The sequence below is a fragment of the Cladophialophora immunda genome (assembly GCF_000835495.1).
Source record: "Cladophialophora immunda strain CBS 83496 unplaced genomic scaffold supercont1.7, whole genome shotgun sequence".
Taxonomy (NCBI): domain Eukaryota; kingdom Fungi; phylum Ascomycota; class Eurotiomycetes; order Chaetothyriales; family Herpotrichiellaceae; genus Cladophialophora; species Cladophialophora immunda.
This window is the reverse complement of record NW_015622547.1, coordinates 1,590,709-1,611,426: the sequence shown is the minus strand read 5'-3', so window position 1 is coordinate 1,611,426 and position 20,718 is coordinate 1,590,709. Positions and strand designations below refer to the sequence as shown.

The 20,718-nt window shown below is 52.3% G+C and overlaps 5 protein-coding genes across 6 annotated transcripts; 1 reads left to right on the top strand and 4 right to left on the bottom strand.

The window, feature by feature from the left end:
- Positions 1-4,044: 4,044 nt before the first annotated feature.
- Positions 4,045-5,674, top strand: PV07_11316 (uncharacterized protein; the record flags this gene model as incomplete). The annotated part of the gene is made up of 3 exons (XM_016398744.1): positions 4,045-5,160; positions 5,211-5,346; positions 5,394-5,674. 3 exons carry the CDS (start codon positions 4,045-4,047, stop codon positions 5,672-5,674), a joined length of 1,533 nt encoding a protein of 510 aa, XP_016243306.1.
- A 1,606-nt stretch (positions 5,675-7,280) lies between these two features.
- On the bottom strand, positions 7,281-11,005 carry PV07_11315 (uncharacterized protein; the record flags this gene model as incomplete). Its single annotated transcript, XM_016398743.1, has 8 exons — positions 7,281-8,853; positions 8,913-9,218; positions 9,272-9,688; positions 9,760-9,894; positions 9,959-10,148; positions 10,201-10,479; positions 10,573-10,792; positions 10,845-11,005. 8 exons carry the CDS (start codon positions 11,003-11,005, stop codon positions 7,649-7,651), a joined length of 2,913 nt encoding a protein of 970 aa, XP_016243305.1. The 3' UTR covers positions 7,281-7,648.
- Positions 11,006-14,341: 3,336 nt separating this feature from the next.
- PV07_11314 (uncharacterized protein) lies at positions 14,342-16,399 on the bottom strand. The gene has a single exon (XM_016398742.1). The coding sequence runs from the start codon at positions 16,302-16,304 to the stop codon at positions 14,646-14,648; it is 1,659 nt and encodes a 552-aa protein (XP_016243304.1). The 5' UTR covers positions 16,305-16,399; the 3' UTR covers positions 14,342-14,645.
- Positions 16,400-17,554: 1,155 nt separating this feature from the next.
- PV07_11313 (uncharacterized protein) lies at positions 17,555-18,442 on the bottom strand (the record flags this gene model as incomplete). Its single annotated transcript, XM_016398741.1, has 1 exon — positions 17,555-18,442. The coding sequence occupies one exon, from the start codon at positions 18,440-18,442 to the stop codon at positions 17,555-17,557; it is 888 nt and encodes a 295-aa protein (XP_016243303.1).
- A 469-nt stretch (positions 18,443-18,911) lies between these two features.
- PV07_11312 lies at positions 18,912-20,505 on the bottom strand. Of its 2 annotated transcripts, XM_016398740.1 has the most exons (4): positions 20,330-20,505; positions 20,152-20,215; positions 19,288-20,099; positions 18,912-19,235 (listed from the first exon to the last, which is right to left on the bottom strand). In XM_016398740.1, the coding sequence occupies exons 1-4, from the start codon at positions 20,393-20,395 to the stop codon at positions 19,221-19,223; spliced, it is 957 nt and encodes a 318-aa protein (XP_016243302.1). In that variant the 5' UTR covers positions 20,396-20,505; the 3' UTR covers positions 18,912-19,220. The 2 variants fall into 2 exon arrangements, with proteins under 2 accessions (XP_016243302.1, XP_016243301.1); XM_016398739.1 differs by having other exon boundaries at positions 18,912-20,099.
- Between the last annotated feature and the right edge of the window lie 213 nt (positions 20,506-20,718).

The window sequence follows — 20,718 nt, the reverse complement described above, 5'->3', positions numbered from 1 at the left end:
ACGGCGTGTTCAGTGTCCGAAGTGTAGAGTTCGTGCAAGGCATCAGTTGTCTTCCAGAGATAGAACCGATAGAGCCGTTGCCATAAAGGCAAATACTTGAAACACAGCTTTTGAAACGCTGAGAACTCTTTGTTGGGTCTCTCGTTGATCCATTGAGGAGATCGTTGAAACTGGTAGACAAAAGCGGCGTCGTTAACCACGTATGGCACCAATTGCGCGGCCGAGCAGCCGTTCCCAATCACGGCCACTCGCCGGCCCTTCAGGTTATAGTCGTGATTCCATCTGGCGGAGTGCCAAATGGCGCCTTTGAATTTCTCATACCCAGGAATATCGCAGGGTTTGGGATATGACTGGACGCCGCAGCCAGAGACCAGAAATTCTGCCTTTTTCGTGTATTGATATCCTGTTTCGAGATCGACGAGCTGAACTTCCCATACCGCCTCTTCTTCTATCCACGCTGCTTCGACAACTTTGGTGTTCAAAACGAAGTGGTCGCGAATGTCGAACTTGTCCACAGTGTCCTCCATATACTGAAGAATCTCCCGTTGATCGGCGAATCGTCGGGACCAGTTGGGATTGAGGTTGAAGGAGAAGGAGTATAGGTGTGAGTCCACATCGCAGCCGACTCCAGGATACGTGTTCGTGCGCCAGACGCCGCCAATTCCAGCTTCTTTCTCATAGGCGATGAAGTTTTTGAAGCCCAACTGAGTCTTCAATTTCACTCCGAGTGCAATTGCAGCCACGCCGCCTCCAATGATGATCAATCGTGGTTCGGGGTTAGCCATTTTCGACGCGAATGGGTATAGGTAAAGAGATTCGATGCCAATGTTCGGTTTATACGATCTTGAGCAGGATCTAAATATAAAGTCTAAGTCACCTAGGCCCTGTGTAACGAGCGCGTTTGCCAGATGATGCGGATCATACTGCCTATATGCTGTTGTGTTGCCGATAGCTGTCACTACTCCAACGTCTCCTATTCCATCAACTACAGAATCGGAGATTTCAAAGCCATAGTGGCAAAACACATGAGGCAAGCTGGCTTGATCTATGTGTAGGCGTCTAGAAACACGGACTGCCGACATGGCCGGCTATCAAGGTCGTGGGTATATGCAACACTCCACGGTGTTCGGATAGGTCGAATCCTCGGTTGGATCGACTTGGTTAGCGATATCCGGCGGGAAGGTGTTTATGGCTTGGAGTTTGTGGGGAGGTAGCTTCAGAATGTCAACGATGATGACACGTCAGGTATAACAATAAATCCATCAAGGAGCCTACGGCCATCTCGCTCGGTAGACCAAATGCAAAAATGAGTGTCTCGTCGATGGTTAACGGAGTCAGCGCCCACGCAATCCCCTTTCAGGCCGAGTCGGGGCGAGTTCATGACGACGACCAGCATGCTGTCCGTGAGATCCGCAAGTTGGTGCTCGATTGCTGCAGACAGAATGGTGGTGGTCATGGAGGATCGGCTATTTCTATGGCACCCTTGGCCGTTGCGCTGTGGCGACACACGATGCGATATAGTCCTCAGAGTCCAGAATGGTTTGACCGCGACAGATTTGTGCTTTCTAATGGGCACGCCGCAATCCTTCTATACGTAATGCTTCACGTTACTGGATATGTTGGCATGACACTGGAAGAATTGAAAATGTACGCGAGCCCAAAGACCGTCGACCCTGAGACAGGGACATGGAAGGAGACTCTATGTCACGGTCATCCAGAAATCGAGGTCCCTGGCGTCGAAGTTACCACAGGGCCACTAGGCCAGGGGATCGCAAATGCCGTCGGGTTGGCCATAGCATCGAAGCAGCTCGCTGCTACGTACAACAGAGAAGGCTACGACATCATCACGTCGCGCATTTTCTGTACCACTGGCGACGGTTGTCTTCAAGAAGGTGTAGCGCAGGAAGCAATGGCCATCGCTGGACATCTGAAACTCGACAACCTCATCCTATGCTACGACAACAACGCTGTCACATGTGACGGACCTCTTGAGTGGATAGTATCTGAAGACACCAATGCCAAAATGCGCGCGTTAGGATGGCAAGTTATTGACGTCTTCGGCGGTGACAGCGCTGTGGACGACATTGTCGCCGCCCTCCAACTGGCTCGGGCACCTAGTCCCGATAGCAAGCCGACATTCATCAATATTCGGACGACTATCGGCTTTGGGACATCGACGGCGGGGACCTTCAAATCTCACCATGGAACTTATACCGACGATGATGCGGCACTCTTTGCCGAGAGCTCGAACACACCAAGCCACACTGTCTCGAAAAAATGCAAGGCATATTTCAGTTGGTGCTCATCTAATGGCGCATCAATAGAAAGAGCGTGGAAGAACAAGTTCGAGAAATATTGCCAAACATTTCCAGAGCTCGGGGAGCAATTGGCGAAGCGGATGCGAGGAGAGCTTGAATTCGAGCACCTTTTGACATCGATGCAAGTTCCGGCGACTGTCCAAGCCACGAGAACATTCAATGGACAAGTCTTCAACACGCTTCTCGACCGTGTGCCTAGTCTCATGGCTGGGGGAGCAGATCTGTGGAATTCAAATCAACTTGGCGACCAGTCACACCGCATATTTGACAGTGTCAATCGACAAGGCAGGGTTATCAGATATGGCATTCGCGAACATGCAATGGCAGCCATCTCGAACGGGCTCGCAGCGTATTGCCACCAGACAATAGTCCCAATTACGGCCACTTTCTTCATGTTCTACTTGTACGCAGCGCCAGGTGTGAGGATGGGCGCCCTCAGTGGATTAAAGGTCATCCATATCGCCACGCACGACTCGATCGCTGAAGGACAAAATGGGCCAACTCACCAACCCGTTGAGTTGGATTCACTGTTTCGAGCCATGCCAAACCTACTTTACCTTCGGCCTGCCGATGCTGAAGAAGTCATCGGAGCATGGCTTGTGGCACTCTCGGTAAAAAACCGGTCTGTGATGCTGTCGCTCGCAAGAGATCCAGCGCCCGCAGTGGTGCCCTCTACGGATCGATTCAAGGTTGCGCAGGGTGGGTATGTTGTCGTTGAGAAAGCAGAGGCCCTCGTAACACTCGTGTCTTGTGGGTCGGATCTGCCACATGCTGTTGCGGCTGCGGCCAAGCTCTCCGCCAGCAACATACCAACCAGAGTTGTGAGCATGCCTAGTATTGATTTGTTCGAGCAACAGGATGAATCATACAAGGTCTCTGTACTGTCGGCTTGCAGGCATATCATTTCTGTAGAGGCATATGTGTCCACTACTTGGGCACGTTACTGCACGGCATCGGTGGCAATGAGCTCGTTTGGTTACAGTGGGAGCGGCCCAGCGAATATGGCACGCTTCGGGCTGGACATGGACGGAATTGTACGTAAAGTCAAGGCGCATGTAGAGAGTGACCCAGACATGCTCAAGGCAGGATGGAGGCTCCTGGCATAGGTCGTGACGGAGACAACCGGTTTCTGTTCGCGCAGCAATAGTATCCTCTCCAGCAATAGTATCCTCTCCAGCAATAGTATCCTCTCCAGCAATAGTATCCTCTCCAGCAATAGTATCCTCTCCAAGTATTGCCTTCCTTGTCGACCAGCAGAACCTCATAGACAGTATGTTGGGGAACTTTGAATCTCCAACCGATTAGACCTCCAGTGATGATATCGGCACGCCAGTAAAATCGGGGAATGATAATTTTGGCCTTAATCCAGGGTCGTCTATGGTAGGCTTTCAAGTGTGGTATATCCGGCCGAAAGTGTTGACATCCACATATACCCGGATACAGCCTGTCTGGTCTCCGATTGATCCACAAAATAAAATTTTCACAGCAGCCGACCACCTATCCGAGCGTGCATGTGGCCAACATTTGGGATCTGGGGATAACTGGGGTATGCATCCTGGGGTATGCGTCGTGGGTATGCCTTGCGGCAAAGGGCTTTAAGGCAACTGAAGGCGCAAGGCGCAACGAGTACAAGAGTCTTGCTTTGCCCAGCCTCTCCAGTGCGTCTACCCGATCAAGGTCTTCTCTCAATTAGAGTACCCAAGTGCGATCTTCAACTTCGGCCAACATGCTCCAGAACCTCCAAGGTCGTGGGCTGAGTGCTTGTATCTCACTGGCCTGTGGCTTCGCCTTCCTCCTTTTCGGTTACGATCAAGGTCTCATGGGCGGACTCCTCTCCAATCCGCGGTTCGTCGAGACGTTCAACAATCCGAATCCCACAATTCAGGGCCAAATTGTGTCTACCTACTATCTCGGCTGCATTGTGGGAGCATTCTTCTCCATCTTTGTGGGTGACACATTTGGTCGAAGAAGAGCCATCATGCTCGCATGCACCCTGGTGGTCATCGGAGGCACCATCCAGGCGTCCTCGTACTCCTTGGGTCAACTATTCCCTGGCCGTGTCATTGCTGGCATGGGCACTGGGATGAACACCACGGCTATCCCCATGTGGCAAAGCGAAACTAGCAAGGCCAAACACCGAGGGAAAATGATCGTCCTTCAGCTCACCTTGGTCCTTTCGGGCGTGGTCGTTGTCAGCTGGATGAACTACGGGTTGTCCTTTGCCGACGCGACCAGTGTCAGCTGGCGGTTTCCCATTGCATTCCAGAACTTCTTCGCCCTCACCAGTATTGTGTTGACATTCTTGATGCCGGAGTCGCCGAGATGGCTTTGTCTCAAGGACCGCAATGACGAAGCCCGGGCTGTCATTGCCCGTCTCGCTGCTGCGCCGCCGGAGTCCTTGGAGGTTTCCGAGGCTATGGCTCTTATCTTGGAACAGCTTCAGCGCGAACGAGAGCTCTCAGGGACTCGCTGGAAAGAAGTTTTCACCAATGGAAAACAACAGAATTTTTACCGAATATGCCTCGGGGGTGGATGCTTTGTCATGCAGCAGATGGGCGGCATCAACGTGTCCGCGTCCTACCTTCCAGTCGTTCTGATGCGTGCATTTGGCTTCAGCGACAGAATGGCTTTGGTTCTTGCTGCGGTTGCTTCGATGACTTTGGTCCTTTGGGGTGCCCTTGGTGCTCTTCTTATCGACAGATTTGGCAGAGTCAAGCTTATGTTGATTGGGGCGACTGGAATGGGCCTCTGTTACATTTTCGTCGCGGCTGGTCTCAGCCAGAACACGAAAGGCTGGAATGCGGTTGCTGTCCTGTTCTTGTTTATGTACTACATTCCCTACGTAAGTCAAGTCCGTGATGCATATTTGCTGAATTCAGCTGACACTCCTAGGGCCTGATGTTCGTGTCCATTCCCTACATGTACCCAAGCGAAATCAATTCTCAGATGATGAGGAATACGGGCACCGCTATTGCCATGGTGACGAATTGGCTTTTCGTCTACATCATAGTCTTGATAACGCCAGACAGTAAGTACCCCATCTCTGGAATGGGATCCAAGCTAAGTGCAGAGCAGGTCTTGCCAACATTGGCTGGCGCTTCTTCATTATCTTCGCCGTCCTCAACATCTCTTTCGTGCCATTCATCTGGTACTTCTATGTGGAGACTGCGAAGCTCAGCTTGGAGGAAATCGATCGAATGTTTGAGATTTATTACGACTCCGGAAAGAAGATCACTTTCACAGAAGCTGCTCTTCGTGCGAAGGAGGAGTCCGCGGAAATCGTGCGACAGGTTGCGGAAAGGACGAACAAGCCTGAAGGTATCGAGCTCGCACAGATTGAGAAGGCGTCGGCCTAGTTTAAGTTCGATGCCTTAGAACTTCTACTAAGGTGATGCATCGTGGTTAAGAAGATAGTGAAGAGGTTACGATTGTATCTTGCCTGCCACTTGTCTTTAGCATTCTCAAGTCGATCAATATGTGCTCAATACAAGCATACACTCCCTGACAGCACTGTTGGACACGGGTAGCACAAGAATGTCGAATTTAGGATATTCATTCTCAAATAAACGACGATACATCTCTTTGTCATATTCTTCGTCACCTTTATAAGACGGAGACATGAGATCATGGAAGGACCCTTCACCAGACATGACGAAAATCATGAAATATACTGGACTCAGAGGCAAAATGATCTTTTTGGGTGTCCATTTGATCTCAATCTCGTTGCGTATAGTCTGTATCGAACTCCCTCCCCCCAAGTCGTCGAGGACGACTGTGCCATCACTGTGCCTGAGCTCGGCTTAAATGTCTGGCAATCGATATCAAGAGTCTCGTCCGGTAGAACATCTCCTAAGGAGAGATCTCGGTGATGGACGGATTACTTGCTGTGGCTCAGAAATTAAAAAACAATTTAAAGGTCTGGTAAAGCTATGACCTGTTGAACCCTCCAGAGTATATAAATCAGGGACAGCGAACAGCTTGAACCTATCAATCAAACAATTCTAGAAGCAGGGAAGCAGCGAATTACAAGCAAAATAACGATCAAACAAGATAGGGGTGAGACCTTAGACAACACAATGAAGGTAGTGTAGTCCAGACCATTCCCGAAGAAGACACGAGAATGATTTCCCACTCGTCTGGATCCAGGATCGGGGAGTTTCTCAGTGTTCCCCGAGACAGTGGGGATATGCACCTGGTGACCACCTCACCAGGCTTGCAATCGTATCTCAATTGTACTTAACATAGAGAAAATGCGTTCGAAAAGCGGTGCCACGCTTAAGTTTTTTCTCAGCTCTACCTGAACAATCTTGCAATTGCAGCATCTCCTTTCAGCCCCTTGATTGTTGTGCTCCAGTAATTCGCGTTATCACCATCAACTTTAGGATAATGAGCGTAGATGCGAGCACTATTTTCCATTATGCTACGGCTGCGTCGAAGACGTTAGATTGAGGTGGGCTGACCCTGGGCACGCCAGCCCCTACAGGCCAAAATCACGATTACCCATCGGGACAGGCAGTTACTGTTTACATTTTTACAAGAGGCGAAAAGGGATCCATCAAACATATGACAGCGACTTGCCTGACTGTCTCCGTTACTCGATCGAGTGGCAAGGTGACCTTGGAACGGGAAAGCCATCTCAAAAGATACAGAGCCTGAAGTGTTATTACTGGCCCCAAGCTGGTATTGGCGGCTGGTCTTGCAAGCCCCAACTGGAAGAGCTGATACAGAACAAGTTCCCGAGAAATCGAGCTGTACGGTCCGACGATACGAATGTGGACGTTTCGGTCACTGAACGTTCACAACGAGACCTTGCCAAAAGATACAACCAGACCGATATCGACTGGACTGTCACCGAAAAACAATTGCGCTCGCGTGGTCAATACTTCCAAAAGAGCAAGAAAGTCCGCTTGAACCTCTCGTTCAACTTATCTGGAAGCCTCTAGACTAGCCACCAGATCTGCACCACGGAGAGGCGAGAAGAGGGGCTCGACATCGGCAACGGGGATTATGCTTGCGTAACGAGAAAGGCATCTCAATGCCGAAGAAGCGGCTTCGGGTCAGCCTGCAGTATGGCAGAGAGTTGTACACAATCTTCCGCTGTCCGGGCTCGTGTGATCGGTCCACATTGCTGGATCGACCCAGACGGGAAGAAGCATTACAGGCTGAGGGCGCCGCACTTCCGAAGTCTGATCGAACATGTCGCCAATGGGGGTTGTCCTTGCCGATCATGATGACGTGCCGCCAGATATCCGGCAGCAATTGTATCTGGAGGAACAGCAGGAGACAAGATCGGAAGGCACAGTCGAATCTTCCTTGATCTCCCGGAACAGCTACATTGCCGTTCTCCGCCTCACGCTCATGGAGTGTCTCTCTGGCTGCGACTCCATGCGACTCAATACATCCTCCAGCAACTGTTCGCTCTCGCGGGCCCTTCCCAATTTCCTCAGATTGAGGGCGTAGTTGTGCTGGACCCGCAGGACGTCGGGGTGATGAGGTCCTGCCGTCCTGGAAAGGGTGTCGATGGCGTGAACAAACAGCGGCTCTGCATCCTCGTAATGCTCTTGGAGATAATACGTGAATGCTAGTTGCGCCAGGCACTTTTGTGTAGAAGCATGGTCTCGACCAAGGCGCATCTCATAATCGTGAATTGCGTCCTTGCAGATGGCCTCGGCTTCGTCCAGCTTGCCCAGCAGTGCACAGACGGAGGCCAAGCGCTCTTCGACGCGAGTCGTGCTCGGGTGGTGTGTACCGTACAACATGCCGTAGGACGTCAGGACGCGACGTAGTCTGGCCTCTGCCTCTTCCAAGAGGCCGTGCTCGACCAGTCGGAGAGAAAGCTCTTGGATGGATTCGAGCGTCGACGGGTTCATGGGCCCAAAGAGGAGCTCCTGCGCATCGATAATCATCCGAAGAACCTCCAGCTCTTGGTCGGGGTCATCCTGTTCGCGATTGAGCGACTTCAGGTCCTGGAGAGACTCTTCGTCGTGTGCCGCTTCTACCGCCTCCTGGAACTGCTCGCGAAGGCTCTTCTCCTTAGAATCGGGCCCAATCCCCAAACCTTCTCTGGCACGGCGTTGCGCTAGAGTTCGTCTGATCTTTACTCGCGACATCGATGCTTCGGTGCCTTTGTTCCTCTCCAGGCATAGTTCGTAGAATTCGGTGGCCTCGGAGAACTTCCCATGTGCCTGGCAAACTCTGCCAAGCTCCTCTAGGTTGACATCCCATTTTCGCCAAGGGATCTGCAGGTCCCGAATTATACGGAGAATGTCGACAATGAGCTCAACGAGCTCCTTCTCAAAACTGGAAGTACCGTCGTTAGCAGGTGCGAGGAACCTTGCCACAGGCTGGTGGAGGGAGACTACGACGTATGACGCGGTCTCGCACAACTCACGACGTGCGTCATCTTGTAGATCTGTTGGGAGCATGATCCGCCCAGATTCGCGTACAAAGCTGTGGACCTGTATATGGGCTAGAGGCAGCGGGCGAACTATGAGACTTAAGCTCTCGAGTGCGGAGATGGACTCTCGAAGAATCCCTGCGAGTAAATGTCAACCACAGGATTTGAGAACTTGTGTCAGCACGTATCAGACTCACTTTTGGAACTGAAAGATGTCGAACCTTCAAAGATCCACAATGGAATCGGATTCAGAGAGAGCTCGCAGCACATGGAGAAAAGTAGCTTCGCTGCGTGCTTGGGGATCTTCTCGACGGACTCCGCCAAAATGGTGCTCATAATTTCGTTCCCTGGGAAATGTTCTGAGAGGATTTCGGATCTTGTTTTGTCGTATGCTTCTAAGTACTCTCTGGGTGACATCTCCGTTCTCTTCATGACCTCGGCTGCCATTGAGAGTGCGAGAGGAAGCCCACCTAAGGCCTTTGAAATCTTATCCAAATCCGAGTCTAAGATGGGTCAGTAAAGTGATTTGAACCATGAAAGCCATAGTTATACGAACCATATGAATAAGAAGGGCCCAGAGATTTCTTCAAAAGCGCCCTCGATTCATCCACACGCAGAGGATCAACAAGGTACATCTTTGCGAAGGGCAGTTTCAATGGGGCTCTCGAGGTGAGGATTACATGGCCGTGGACGCAGGCCGTGCTTGGGATCAGCTCTTTTAAATCTGGCGCAGCAGAAAGATCGACGTCGTCAAAGATGAGCAGCCAGTTGGTGTTGCGGCTTCTGTTAAGCCACTCCAGCACCAATACGCCATTTCGCGTCCCGAGCTTCCGTCTCGCGCTTCGAAGGTTGGTAACTGGAAGGTACGCGCTATCTGAAGATACTCCTGCTCGATAGTGGTATGCGTCTGAGAGGGGATCCAGAAGACTGCGCTGAAACGGTTGCAGAATCTGTCGGCAAATGCCATCGCTATCTGACTCTTCCCAATCCCTCCGAGTCCGTAAAGGTTGACTGTATGGCAATTTTTGGGGCAATTAGAGGGACAATCCCCCAAGAGAGATTTTTCAATCCATTCGAGCGCGTCGTCTCTGCCGATGAACCAGGGGGCTGGAGGTAGTAGGCGCAGAGGAACCCGGAAATCATCTTGTCTTTCGTCATTTCCCCCATATGCATTTGGCTCTGCAGGCACTCGTTAGCATAGAGAAACCTGCCATAGGTTGCTGCGTGTGATGTGGAATGTTACCATTGCGCTGCTGGTATTTCTCCCAGTTCTTATCGACTAGTGACGTAGCTTTCTGACACATCTCTTGGATAACAGAAGCTACCCTGCGGTAACCGTGGTCGTCATAGCCCTGGAACTTCCCTAGGTTGGCATGATTCGAGTCCAGAAAATAGTGCTCAGTACCCGGAACGGCCATTGAAGAAGAGACGATCTACAGCCATTAGATGCGATGATCCAGTAGTCCGAGTGTTGGATCAACTTACAAGGCCGAGAGACCCAGAACCCCGCGACTCAAAGAATCCTGCCATGGGAATTTCGGTGCTCAGGGCACTGAACGGTTCCAAGTAACTCTGAAGTGCGCTGCTCTCCTTATTGAGATGATCCAGAATTTTTCCATTCAAGCCACTGACTCTGGCGATATTTTTCAGAACACTGTCAGACGACGAACTAAGGTAGCCGTGTACTTTGTGTGGCGTCCCTAGAAAGACAATACCCGCGGTCGAGAGCACAATGGCCCGGGCGGGACTGTTTGGCTCCGGGCTCTAACTGGAGAATATCAGGGTACTCTTGACAACAATCCCGCCGAGGCTGTGGGCAACAAAGATGAGCGGCCGTCTCGGGCAATCTTTACGCACATCAGCGAGGCTTTCCACCATGTGCTCAGCCTGGTGGTATAGCGTTCGACGAGCGAGGTATTCAGCTGTTGGTGCCACAGTGCTGTAGCCATATAGAAGGATGCGGGCGTGGATCTTTTCCTGGAGGGTCTTGGGCCACCAGAACTGGTCTTCATCCCCCGAGTTGGTCGACAGCCACGCTGAGACTCGATCCTCATTCAGACCGTGGACGAAGCAAATGCTATATCGAAATCAGTACTAATGTCGTGTACAGAAGGCCTCGGACGCCATACTCAGCAACGGGGTTTTCAGATCCATCATCCAAAACCTCAATACCAAACGATGTCGATGGCTCATCATGCCGTAAGCGCCGCGATCGCCCCGACACGCCGCTAACAGTAGCTAGAAGGCCGACCACAGATGCTGCAAGGCCAATGGCACCGAGCGCCTCCATATCGAGTGGAGGCTTACACCCGAGGAGAGGTCAAGATCGTGGACTGCGCAACCCAAGATCTCAAACTCTCGAGACGGAAGTTAGTGAATATCGGCCTCGTCACAGTAGCGAACATCGCGCCTATGCACGGTGAGATATCGCAGTTGGTCGTGTTTGTTTCATTAATCGTTCACATGTGACAGGTAGGTACAGTCTGATGCTGAATTAAAGGGCCTAGGTTACAGCCCTTCCATGTCACGTAATAATCGATCTTCAAGGTAGGTTTGCCAATGGTGGCATTAACTTCGGGGAATGCGTAAACAAAGGCTCCAGTGACAGAATTACCTGACCAGGAAAGTGAGCCGGCCGCTAACAAATACCCTTGAAATGCCCAGTCAGGCGTAGAGAAATTACTGCTTCTAGAGCATCTTCTCTAGCGTTTTCGCAGCATTAAAGTGAAAGCGTCAAAATATGATGTGCTCGAAATATTCATCAGTATTAAGGCTCTCAATCTATGTTAAGCTTATAGCTGTAGCACGTCGTTGTGTGTAATAAATTGGTGAGGAATCTCAAAACTCACCAAAAGTCAGCTCCGCATCAAGGTCGTCGTGGTAGTTGTCAACGCTGGAAGAATGCACTCCTCCGTACTTGCGAATATTATAACCTTGTGAAAAGCAGACTACAGGATGAGGCAAGGGGCCCAATGATACTGATATTTGCTGCTGGCACTGGGGCGGGAACTTGTGCTGGCGGTGGTCCCTCGTACTCCTCCCGCTGGTGCTGGTGCTGGTGTGTGATACTGACTCTACCCCAACTGTGAGACTCATACTGAGACATGGCCTGCTTCGAACAGGGCCCGGCGCTGCACCACCCCTTTCACCGCTGCGCCAGGCTGCACCAGCACGTTTGGGGTGTTTGGTGTTCAAGGCTCAAACTCGTCTAACGGTCTAACCACATTGACGGCCTTGGCACCTATCCTGCGTCGGACCATCTTTCCCTGTCCTTGAGACTTGCCAAGTACTCCGTACTCCTGCTCTGTGTTTGTCCCTTTATGGCCGTCTGAGTATGTAGGTTGATGTCCAGACAAGGTCCACATGCATGTCTTGTGTGTGACTCTTCCTGATTTAAAGCGGGATTGGCTTTGGCATTGGAATAAATATGTGGAATTCGAACTCGACATTCAATCAACACGCGATAGTACAGGACAGAATGGGATGGGTTTTCCGCAGCCTTGTATGAGTAGGGAGGGGTGCATTAATAGCCTGGCGCCATCTCGCCATCTCGAGATACCTTGGCCGGTGCACAGTGGAGGAGTACTTTTTGCACGAAGTAGCGAGGACGACACCCTGGAGGTCGTGGTCCAGGCTCCGCCAGAGATCATCCTCGGTAGACGCTGGGCTGGGGCCGATCGTCGCGCACCCACACAGGGCAACAAACCGACCAGAATCATGGTCCGTAACAACATCAAGACATATCTGTGCCGGGTGATTCCCGTGGTCCTGGAAACACCACGGAGAGACAATGAAATTGCATGAAAAAAAAAAACACCTCGTCGGATAGGGCCCTGCCCGAGGCCCTCTTTTGCCCTTTCCAGCATCTCCCCCCAGACACCTCTGGTCTCAAAGCGCTCCTAAGCGAGTGCCACCATGACAGCACGATTCCCACGTGGGCACACGAGGTGCGACGGCTAGCAAGCACGCAGGCAGGCGACGCCCGCCTTTTCGTGCTGGGACAAAACGGCGCTATCTGAGCGGACATAGGAAGAGTCGAGTTTGTCGGCGCGAAAAAATTACAAGGACGGAACCGAAGAAAATGGTTTGCTATATAAAGATGCCCATGGGCTGCTCTGTCTTGTGACAATCTGTGGTCGGGTCAGTTCTGTATTCACAAAGGTCGGGTTTGCCTCTCTCTCTCTCTCTCTCTCTCTTTCACAATCGAGCACAGCTGGGCTGTCTCTTTCCATTCTCTCATTGTCTTTGACTGTGTCTTTATTCCTCTCATTCATTTTTTGGGAGTTGCTCGCCATTCACTCTCTGTGGTCAGAAGGGAAAAATGTACATCTCGTCAGCTACCATTCTTTTGGGCCTCGTTGCCTTGTCCGCGGCTGGTCCGATCGGCGTGCGAACCAAGAGAGCAAACGTCCTCACCGTCCGACCCTACAGCGAGTTCCAAGTCTCCGACGGCGTCGCCGGCAACGCGCTGGCCGAAGTGAACGCCAACTTCCCCGTTAGTGGTTCCCCCCTCCGCTGGAAAAAGGCTTTTGAGTGGAATTTCTTGCTAACGGGCGTAGATTGACACGTCCGACCTCGCCTCCGTGTCCGACTCGGACCTGCAAATCATCAAGGACGCCCGGGTGACGGCCGAGGACGCCGAGACGGCCACGGGCGGCTTCGACGACGAGCTCGACGCCGCGGGCGACGGCGCCGACACGACCGCCCTCCAGAACGGCAAGATCAAGAACAAGGTCCTGAAGCTGCAGTTGGAGGTGCTGGCGCTGCAGATCGAGGCAGCCCAGGGGAACGGGGACCAGGACAAGATTGATGAGGAGACGACCAAGTTGAACAACAACATTGCCTTGGACAAGAAGGCGGCGGGGCAGACGAGTGTCGGCGTCACCGCCACCTTCAGCGGATGAAAGGATCACAACATGGCATGTCGATACTGGGTGTGAGACGGATCTAACGCCCGTATCGTGTACGCACGTATATTTATGAAAGCACCGCATAGCCCGGCATCATTGTAGGCTCTATAAACGTGCGGTGGTGGTTCTCAATAGGGTCTCAAAAAATCCGTTGTCGAATGATGCCCCTCCGTCTTTGCGTGGGAATGTAAGGGTGGTTTTCCCCCAGTGACTTAGTTAGTCAGTGAATATGATTTATGCTTGCTCGGAGAGACCGGGCAGAAAATATATAAAATCCTCCGTTACACACATCCAGCAGGAGGTCGTGAACGAAGAATGTTTGGGAGAAAGGCGGAGATGGCGGGGGAGACTCCAGCTAGTGGCGACGAGGCTGCCTCATCAACACGCCCTCGCCTCACATCGACAGCCTTGCCAGCACTCGATCCTCCTCCGTCACTGTACTTCAATCTGCGTCTCGCTAGAGGACCGCGTGCCCCTTGTTGCCCGTCATCTCGTTTTCATAAGATGTCCATCTCGAGACGCACTGATGGTACAAAACCGGCAAAGCGAGGAATACAGGTACGACCAAACATCTTCGCCGGGTCTACAGAATGCCCATTACATATCAGGTCGGCCATGTCATAGCCACATGCTACACATATACAGGAAAGGGTGGAGACTCTAATGCCGCAGTATGCGACGGGGAACATCACAGCACAGTGCGCCATGCAGATTCACCGAGATAATAAAATAGAAACGGGGATATTATCAGAGAATCGCAGGCGGGGATTCATGGCAGTGCGTCAAACATTCGGATTCCATTGTTCATTTGATTCTCGTTTCCATGTCAAGCTCGCTTTTCCGTCCCGTTTTCCTCATCGCTTTTGATCATCTGTTCCCCTCCCCAACGCCATGCTCGATCAAGAACTTTTTCTGTGGACCGGGTGGATTGGTCCAGTGCTGATTCCCACATGCAACAATCCCCTGGAAACGCCAATGCTGTGCATTCCAATCTATGTACGTGTGAAAGATGTGCAGGATTCACGGCGCAGGATACTCAAATCCGCGCGGCACAAGTTCCGTCTCGGGCTCAAACTCACCAAAGAAGTGCAGATCGCTTTCGTCATAGGCACCCTCCGCACCCATGCATTCGTCATGGACAAAGTCGCCAATCGGAGCGTCATCGTGAACGCTCGCCCGGGCAAAATCTCTCGAGAGAAGAGTTGGGTATTCCCCGGACGGATAATGGTAAGATGTGCCGTTGTGCCAGATGTGGTCGTCACAGATGACCATGGAGCCGGAGAGGAGAGTGCCCTTGTTTGAGAGGTCGGCATCTTCGTCCCTCCTCTTCGGATGGATATCCACAAACCCATGTTGAACCTGCTCTTGCTGCGACGTACCAGCGACGGAGTCCGCAGGAGCAGCAGCGACACCAGTTAGACCAGCCATAGCAGATGTCCGCCTGACGCCCTTGTCGGAGCGGGGTCGGCGCTGCTTCTTAAGCCGCCCACCTCCAGCACCGCTGTCGCCTGCATGCTCATCATCACTGCGACGGTCGGCCTTTCGCTTCTTCTCTCGAAGCATTCGCTTTGATTCCAGCCCCAGATGCGCGGTACGAACGTGCTCTTCGAGACTGGCTTTGCTGGTGAAGCTGCGGTTGCAGCCATGAATGACCACATCTTGCTGGTCGGCGACTTCTTCGGGAAGTGCAATCTCGGTCTTGCCGCACACAAAATCCCGCTTGTTCTCGTGAACTGTTTTGATGTGGACATTCAGGTTTCCCTTTTTGGTGAACTTCTTGCCGCACCCTCCGACAGTGCACGTGAAGACGACCACATCTTTTGATTTTTTCTCGGGCAGAATGCCATGTTGGATTTCGAGATGCCGCGTCAACTCCTTGTTGGTGGTGAATGACGTCGGGCAATACTGGCAGGTTGGAGGGTGGACAATGGCGAGGTGGGCCTGAAGCTCTCCATAGGTTGCAAAAGATGCCTGAATAACTTCCCTCTCATCCTCGGGGTCGGCAAGAATGGCGGCATTCTGTGCCATGCAGTCAGAGCACGAAAACCGGGAGGTATCATGCTTGGCTCGCACATGGCAACGCAGGTTCTCGGCTGTGTCGTAGGCCTTTTTGCATGGAGCACCAGTTACTGAATCCAGCTCTTTGCAAGGAAAAGGTTTGATGTTGTGATGGACAGACAATATGTGCCGGTCCAGAGTCTCTTGTTTGCGGAAAGTCTGGTCGCATCCAGGATACCCACGGCATCTGAACCTCTCCTTTGCTTCATGTGTCTCAAGGTGACGCCGCAGTCTTGTCCCCGTTGTGAAGCTTGAGGCGCATCCTTCCCATGTGCAATGGTAGTCCCTGATGTTGCTATGTTGACTTTTCACGTGGTGTTTCAGGTGGCTGTCGCGGAAGAAAGCTTTCGTGCAGGGAGGATGCGGGCATTGGAAGGGACGTTCGTTTGTGTGGGAACGGACGTGTTCCTCGAGCCTTACTCTGCGATCGAAAGCTTTGTCGCAGTTCTCGTAAGGGCATTTTAGCGTTTTCTGGCGACAGCGAGGAAGTGTTCCGGACGGGGGAGTTGAAGCTGGTGTGTCGTCAACCTGCTCTTCAAAATCGTCCTCGTCGTCGTCAATGTCGGAGTCGAGCATGTCATAGTCCTTGTCAAGACTGTCGTTGTCGGACTCGACCCGCATCTTAGCGACGGCTTCGCGCACCCGCGCCCTGGTTGCCTTCCGTCAAAATCTTGGAAATACGTGGCCGCGACGAAAATTACGAGGGGCTTGAGACAATGCCGGTAACGAATGGGAGAGTGTGGGGTCGCCAACAGTGGAATTCTTTTCTGCGAGGCTGGAGGTTGTTGTGGGGCGCGCCAAGGGCTGTCACGTGGAGCAGCGGGACAAGGCTGCGACATCCAAAACTTTTTTATTTTCTGCGCGCAAAGTGCAATGCACAGCACCAATCTTACTCTATCAATCACCCCTCTTTGAATACTATGATTATTGAGTGGATCTGTCTCACTGTGTCTCTTCGCGTTGTGTTCTGAGAATGTCGGACTACGGTGACGACGGCGGGTAAGCGACTTTGCGCGGTTTCATTCCACCAGCGCCCTTTACTCGTTGCCTCTAACACATTTGTTTTCAAATACAGGTACGGCCGAGATGAGCCTGACGATACCTTCTACGAACCTGAGGAGAATGTTGAAGACGAACTGCCTCCAGATGCGGAAGTCGACGTGGAAGCCATCGAGGCTCGGGCTCGGGAGGAAGAGGGCGACGAGAGGACCGTTGTGTCGGCCGATCCCAATCAAAACGTCCAGAAACCTTCTAGCGACGCCGATAAAAAGATTCCTGATGACAAAAGAACCACTACTCCATACATGACGAAATATGAGCGTGCAAGAGTGCTTGGTACTAGGGCGCTGCAGATCAGGTAAATAGCTGGGGCATTCTGTGAGATAATGTCGCGATGGAGGCGACTAACTGCCAGACAGCATGAACGCTCCTGTCCTGGTTGATTTAGAGGGCGAGACGGATCCACTGCAAATCGCGATCAAGGAATTGAATCAGAAAAAGATTCCTCTCATTGTCCGCCGTTATTTGCCTGACGGATGGTGAGTCGTTTGAAACAATACTGTCAGGATACGCGACGCTGACCCTGCGAAAGGTATGAAGACTGGACATGCGAAGAATTGCTGTGAAGTTTCACCCATTTGTTCAGTCGACTGGTGCTAGCGTCAGTGAGGGAAGGCAATTAATTGTCTTCTATGGAAGAATAAACAATGCAGCATGCGAATCGAACAAAGGGGGTGTTTGATTTCTCTTTCCACGTCGAAAGTCCGGCTGTTGGGTCGACGCCTGGGGTAAGTAGTGCAATACAGAGTTCGCGCCCATCTCAGATCCTGGGTATCCTCCACCAGTCGATTGGCTCTGCCGTCCTTGCGACCTCAGGAAAATCTCACTTTCGGCGAGCGTCGGACAACCCATGCATTCATGCCCTCATCCCACACAGAGTTCTCGGGTTCCGGGATGTGATAGGGTCGGGGCTCCCGGGCGGGTAGGTCGACCGGATCGAAGAGTTCCTCGTAGCAGTCGTCGTCATTGGCATCGTTGGGCGGAGGACATTGGAGAGGGTCGTGGATGACTTGGACAGGCCTGACACGACGAAGGCGAGCTCGGTCCACGGGAATTTTGTGCACGATTCGAAAGGGGAAAGATTCGCCGTGGTGCGCTTCGAAGATTGGAGACGAGGGCGGTGTCGCGTTGAGAGGTCTGCGGACCTCGATTCTCGGGCGCGGTCGAGCGGCTGAATTGCCGTGGTCGCCCGGGTCTCCTCGCCCATCTCTTTCCTGAATTACCTCCACGAACAGCCTGTCTCCTTCCGGACGGACACGGTGATGGCGATTGATGACATCCAAATCCTCGTCGTGTACAATAATCACGTGTCTCTCTGGTTCTCGCCCCGTGTCTCTCGGAGGTGGCGGGGCTCTCTTCTTCTTCGACGGCCGATGGAGGCGAAAGACGTCCTTCCGATTTCTCACCACACAGAGCTGACCGTTTCTGCGCTCGACGTAGGTCCACCCTCTCTCATACGGCGGGGCGGCAACATTCCTCTCGAGGCGGATGGGAAATGGATTCATGCTCTTGGCCATTCTGGACGCGAGACGCACAGGAGCATCCAAGACTCTGATGACAGGGAAGACGTCGCGGGCGGAGAATTTGAGGACCTTGACCGTTTGTTCCCCTGGATGAGGCACTGGTTGTTGGCTTTGGGTGCGTTTGCTGGAACCGGTGGAACAGTGCGGGCAATGACAATCACGGTGGGGAGAATCCATGTTTGCGAACGAGCATTTGCTTTAAAGGCAGGAGACTCTGACTGTAGAGGGCCAAAGCAAAACGACAAAGGACTCAAGCACAAACACTTACGGTTTGCCAACTCTGCGGGCTGGAGCAGGGAGTATAAAGGAATTTCTGAGACAAGGCAAACACCAATTCCCCATGATCGCTGAATTACCTGTTCGCCTACCTGCTGGGAGGGTCATCCTTTGGCAAGCCGCATGGGCATTCTGGATGGGCATTGTGATGTATATTCAACATCCAACATCTTCTTTGTCAGGGTCTCAAGACACAATAGTAGAGCGTTTGAATGTCTCAGCCGACTGGTTATGGGGTCAGGTGGCCGGTGTAACAAGCAAGTCAGCCAAGGCTGGAGGTGTCGCGGGGCTTTCTTTGAGATGGACACGTCCGCGATGCAGTTCGCCGAAACTTGAAGACGGTGTATCGGGACATTGCTAATAATGTAGACGGCAAGTGGCTTTAGAGACTATGGACCTGGACAATGAGGATGTTTGGGTGAATGCAGGTTTGACAATCTTGCGGTAGGCAAGGAGGTAAATACAACAAAACGCTAGTACAAATATGGAAAGGCGCATTCTTATGTAATCTAGACGTCATCACCGTGCAAATCATGCGCCCATTGGTTCCCATGTGCCCATGTCAGCTGCAGGAACCAGCCTTGTGAGGTTCGCAAGGCGGCACACCCTCCCAAGCCGAATTGAGAACCTTGCACCCCAGTCTTGTGGTCGGATGAGCACCTCCTCGGCGTGGTCTCTATCATAGCTTGGCCTTCTGTGATCTATGAGCCACCGTCTGCCGTCTGTTCGGACTGTGATTGACCAACCTGAGCGACTTCAGCCTGTTTGTTGACATGTGCTAGGACCCATTCTCCCACATCTTTCGCAAATTGCTCGCCTACTCCATCGGGCTCAGCGTGGAGCTTGTGATATGCCTCAGGATATGCCTTGAACGTTTTGTCCTTGTTGGGCGCTTCCAAGACGTTGAAGAGTTGTTGCGCAGCGATATACGACAAGATCCGGTCGCCGGTGCCGAAAGAGAACCATAGCGGGCAAGGGGCTTTGGTCGTATAGCCGTGTACGGTGCGGCCATGAGAGAGATGCGAGAGTTCGGACTCTCTTTGCAAGAGTCCTTTGAGCCCTTCGAGTGTGCCAGTGTCGTGGCACAGCGGATCCTCCACCCAGTCTTTACAGACCTTCTCTGATCGGGACATATATGTTGCGCTTAGTTTTTGTTTGAGCTGCGTGTGTGGCAGAAGCATGGCAGCTAACTTGCCCGCCTGAACTTTCAAGAAAGATGGTTGGTTTGACGCATGTATTTCAACATAAGGCGCCTCAAGAAGCAGCCCCGAGAACGCGGGTCGATTGGAAAAGTCCGTGGAAGTGGAAAGCATGTAGCACAGAGCCTCGCCTCCACCCATGCTGTGGCCCATCAGGAAGAATGGCTTGCCTTGGGTTTCCGGTAGTGATGCCACATGGAGAACAAAGTCGTGGAGATCAGATAGTACCACTATTGTTGGGCCGGTGTTGCCATTGTCTGCAGGCTTACGACATGATCGACCCCAACCCCGTTGGTCAAACCCGTAGACGGCAATGCTGAAGGGCGACGAGCTCAGAGTGGGGAAGAGATCGTAGTAGGCTAGAAGATGTAAGTCTCTCAGTAAGCTGCATGCGTCACGGGGCCTCTATACCATTGATATGATCGGAGAATCCATGGAGGAAGATCAAAACAGCCTGTACAGCGTCGCTTCGGGGCTAGATTTGGCCAGAGGCAAGCGTCAGAGAGGTTCTGCAGGAGCATCCATCAACAACACATCGAGATGAGTTGGTTGATTCGTGATAGAGCGGCGCTTCCGGCTGGGTCCGTACCTTCCATGTTTTGGTATAGAGCTTCGTGCCATCCCTGGTGGTGAATTCACCCTCGACGGTATCCATACTGGAGCCAACAAAGGAATCTGAGAAAGGAGCGATAGACCACCTCGATGCCGCACTCAGGCACTTGCGAGAGACAAGAAGAATGAAGGAGTGGTATGCGCCCACTGGGGATATCCTTGCATGTGCCTGGACGGCAGTGCCCCTGGGGAATGGCCGAGGCTTAGTTTCAAATGACACAAATGACACAAATGACAGCACTATCGGCCGGTCAGACTCCTCCACCCGACGCGCGTCAACATCACCCAGGTGACCACCTTCATATCTTCTTCCAAGACTTGGCTCTATCGATTAAGCTACTTGATGCTACTGTCAGACCTTGTACT

Excerpts from the sequence above, each read along its gene's own strand:
- PV07_11314 (XM_016398742.1), bottom strand. The coding sequence starts at position 16,304 with ATGCGGGTCGAGTCCGACAACGACAGTCTTGACAAGGACTATGACATG.
- PV07_11312 (XM_016398739.1), bottom strand. The coding sequence starts at position 20,395 with ATGGATACCGTCGAGGGTGAATTCACCACCAGGGATGGCACGAAGCTC. Across the intron at positions 20,216-20,329 it reads TCTATACCAAAACATGGAAG|CCCCGAAGCGACGCTGTACA; the intron begins GTACGGACCCAG and ends GGCCAAATCTAG. Across the intron at positions 20,100-20,151 it reads ATTCTCCGATCATATCAATG|CCTACTACGATCTCTTCCCC; the intron begins GTATAGAGGCCC and ends TACATCTTCTAG.